Here is a 4061-nt window from a genome sequence, read left to right on the forward strand (position 1 = left end):
AACAAATATATTCTATTAGCATATAAAATGTTTTTACCTTATTTTGAAAGCATTAAATATGTAGAGATGCCCAAAATATGTGGACTGTTTTTAAAACTGACACAAATGCATCCATATTCCACTAAAAACAAAATAATCAGAATGATGTGCACTTATTAGGAAACAAGTTTAAAAATTTGGAATTTTTTTAAAGTGCTCAGATTTGGAAGAAGAATATCTTTAAGCATGCTTATTATGAAGACAAAAAGGACTTTTAAACTCAAGTTTAGAAAAAAAAAGTTTCTATGAAAGGAAGATTATTAACAAACATTTTCCATTGAAGAAATAATTCAGGTAAAAACAAATAGCACCACAATGAATTGCACTAAGGTGCTAAAGGAGGTACCTTATTCCCTGCAGAGAGAATGCTCCTTCTGAAGTGTATTGCAACATATAAATGCAATTGTTTAATGGTTACCATTTGGTTCATTCAGCTACAGAAAACTGCATTCCTTCTAGTTCATTATATTGAACAAACATTCAAATTACTGAACTATACATAATGTTACATACTTTACATTTTATGAAAACAAAGCTTGAAGGAATATTTATAAAGGTCACCTTGAATATAAGATGACAAGTTTAAAAGGGCTTCATATCTCTTAAGACATTTAATTTATGTTAATGGTCCAGGAGTGTTTTAGATATAGATATAGATATATTTATATGCATATATATTTCAACAAGAAGTGTAAAAATTTTTAAAAACAAATCACAGCACTCATAGCTGTTTTACATAAGAAGGACTTGGGGTCATTAAGATGTCAAACTATTACACGTATAATATGTATATTTTTAAAAAGACTGAAAATGGCACATCAGGAAACTTGCTGGAATTCTTATTAGAGGCCCATTTCATTATATCATATCACTGATGTGTCGATCCAACATAATTCCCTTTTCTTCGATGAAAACGTTTGTCCCTTCTATTTGAATTCACTTCTGGGGTCTCTGCATTCTCTAGCTTTCCTTGGTTGAATGGCATCATTTTCTGTGTCAGTTAAAGATCAGGAAAACGGCTTGGGTCTTCCTTGTAGTCTTCAGGTATGGTAAAGATGGAGCCATCAAATTCATCATATCGAAACTCCTGAAAAGTCACAGTGGCTGTGATCGTAGGAAACACGGGTATATCTAGAGAGGACAATCAATGATAACACTGTAAAATGAAATGGTAACCTATTTATAAACTATGAAATACTATTAGAGATATCTATACTCCTTAAAATGTAAAAAGTGTTATTCAAGGACCAGACAAATCCTAATATACGTCTAATATTGAGTATGTGTGTTTGCAGGAAGAGTTTGGCTACTTGTGAGGAGAGAAAGACACCAAGGCATCAAGAATTACATCAAAAACTCAAGGTCCCACTGCTGCCCAGTCTTAGCACTATGACGGCAAATTCCACTCGACTATTTTTTCTTGGGGCAAAGGGATGGCTACATTTGTACTTTTTGCATTCTGATATCTTTTCTTCAGATTGTAGTGTATATACTCTGAATCTGAGCTTATTTTTTTTTCATTTAATACAAATGAAATACATTCATCCTTTTTTGTTTTAAAACACTAAAAAACAATCCATCACTTTAATATATGGGATAAAAATAATCTCATCAGAATTGGAGTAATATCATACCACCACAGCCTAATATTCTTCTAAATAAAATACATTTCTAGCTGAAATTATGAGTGATATCTGACATCAAAAATGGCCAAATACTTTAATCACTCTGCAGTTTTATTCCTAATACGATTTATTGGAAAGAACACAAATTATAAAACCTGGATTCTGATTCCTACAAATCATTTAATTTATGAGGCTCAAGGATTTCGTATATAAAATAAACTCTAAAGGTTACTTAAAACTCTGAAATGATTCTGTGAAAGCTAAGTTGAATGCCTAGAATAAAGGCATACCATAAACTAAGGCTGACTGTTACAAGCCTAGTATTCTATTGCAGAAAGTAACATTCTCATTTAAAAAAAAAAAAAAAAAACAAAGAAATCAACATAAGGATTACAGAGTTTCCAGTTATTTCTGGTGGAAAAGATCATTCACTTGTGCTTATTAAGTAAAAATGCTGTTCTAATTCAGAGGTCAGCGAACTAAGGCCTGTTGCCTGGCCTTTTTTTGTAAGGCCTGTGGGCTAAGAAAAAATTTTACATAATTTAGTAGTTTTTTAAAAAACACAAAGAATAATGTTTCATGCAGATAAAATTACATGAAATTCAAACTTCACTGTCCATAGTAAAGTTTTATTGGAACATGTGGTTTACTTATTGTCTATGGCTGTTTTCATTCTCCAACAAGAGTTGAATAGTTGTGACAGAAACCATATGGCCTGTAAAGTCTAAAATATTTACTATCTTTCAGAAAAAGTTTGATGACCTTGATGACCCTTGTTCTAGGCATTGGATATACACCAGGAAACAGTAGAAAACAAATCATGCATTTATGGAGATTACATTCTGGTTGGGAGATACAAACCACAAATAGGTAAAAAATAATTGTGACTAAGTATGTAGGCAAAAATAAAGCAAGTAGGGGGATAGGGAGTTTCAGTGTTGAGGGTAAGAGTTCTTGATTAGGGTTCAAAGGAAAACCTCAATAAAGTGACTTTTCAGCAAACACCTGAGATAAGAACTACACAGTTGCCTAGAGGAAGAAAATTCCAAGTAGAGGGAATAAGTAAAAAAGCCCTAAAATGAAAGTGTATGGTTTATTCTGGGAACAGCTAGGAGATCAGTGTGGCTACAGCCAAATGAGTATGGGAAAGATAAGCAGAAGATGAGGTTTGAGAAGAAATAGGCAGCCAGATCAAGCGGGGTTTAGGTCAAGAAAAAGTCTTCGGCTTTTACTCTGGATGAGGTGGAAAGCCAGTGGAAGGTTGTGAGCATAGCAGTAACATGTTCTGGCTTAAGTTTAGGGAGATGTAATGAGAATATAATGTAGGGTGACAAAAGTAATAGGAGGGATGTGCTCCAGAAGGAGGAGTCAGAGAGGCAGGAAGAAGATCAAGAGAGACTCTATCAAAGAAGTGGGAGGAAATCTGCAGAGAAACTACCAGCTTTCACTGGGACAAGGGCTCCACAAAAAGAATGAAATCTTGGAGAGATTAAGTCAGATAACAGAAAAGTGTCCAGTAGATTTAACCATATGAACATCAATAATAAACACAGAGTGGAAGAGATGAAGAGAATCTGTACCGAGCAGCTGGGTTGTTTCTAGCTTGAGGCTATTACAAACTTATTTTTGTATACAGGTTTTTGTGTGAACATATCTTTATTTTTCTGGGATAAATGCCTAGGAATGCAATTGACTGATCACATGGAAGTTGGGTGGTTAGTTGTTTGTTTGTTTAGGAAACGGCTAAAACGTTTTCCAGGGTGGCTGTACCATGTTACATAACCACCAGCAATCCAGTTTGTATGAGCAATCCAGTTTTTCCACATCTGCACAAACATTTGGAGTTGTCACCATGTTTTATTTCAGCCATTCTGTTAGGTGTATGTAATGATATCTCACTGTGGTTTTAATTTGCACTTCCCTAATGGCTAATGATTCTCAACACTGTTTTTGTGCTTATTTTCCATTTATATATCCTCTTTGGTGAAATGTCTTTTTGTGTCTTTTGCTCTTTTCTAACTGGCTTGTTTATTTTGTTACTGATGAGTTTTAAGCATTCTTGTGTTTTTTTCTTTTAACTCTTAACTGGGTCTTCCACAGAGTAAAGAGTTTTTTTACTTTTGAAGCAGTCCAATTCATTGATTTTTTTTCTCTTATGGGTCATACTGTGGTGTGAACTCTAAGAACTCTTTGCTTAAACCTTGATCCCTAAGAATTTCTTCTACGTTTATTTCCTAAGTTTTATTGTCTTATTTTACGTTTAAATTTAAGTCCATGATTCATTTTCAGTTAATTTCTGTATAAGCTGTAGGATTAAGGTGGAGTTTCATTTTTTTTTTTTTGCCTTTGCATGTCTAATTGCTCCAGCATCATTTGTTGAAAAGGCTATCTTTCCTC

General features: G+C 33.6%; 1 protein-coding gene across 1 annotated transcript in view; it reads right to left on the bottom strand.

Annotated features, from left to right (window-relative positions):
• Positions 1-582: 582 nt before the first annotated feature.
• The window catches only part of ANKRD13C (ankyrin repeat domain 13C), a gene marked incomplete at its 5' end in the record, with an annotated part of 69221 nt that continues 65742 nt past the window's right edge, over positions 583-4061 (bottom strand). Inside the window, 2 exons of the mRNA XM_079721072.1 lie at positions 583-1170; positions 2097-2184. Of these exons, the coding sequence (XP_079577198.1) occupies positions 1040-1170; positions 2097-2184 (219 nt within the window). The 3' untranslated portion in view covers positions 583-1039. The remainder of the gene's footprint in view (positions 1171-2096; positions 2185-4061) is intronic.

This window comes from Hyperoodon ampullatus, assembly GCF_949752795.1.
Source record: "Hyperoodon ampullatus genome assembly, chromosome: 2".
Classification (NCBI taxonomy): domain Eukaryota; kingdom Metazoa; phylum Chordata; class Mammalia; order Artiodactyla; family Ziphiidae; genus Hyperoodon; species Hyperoodon ampullatus.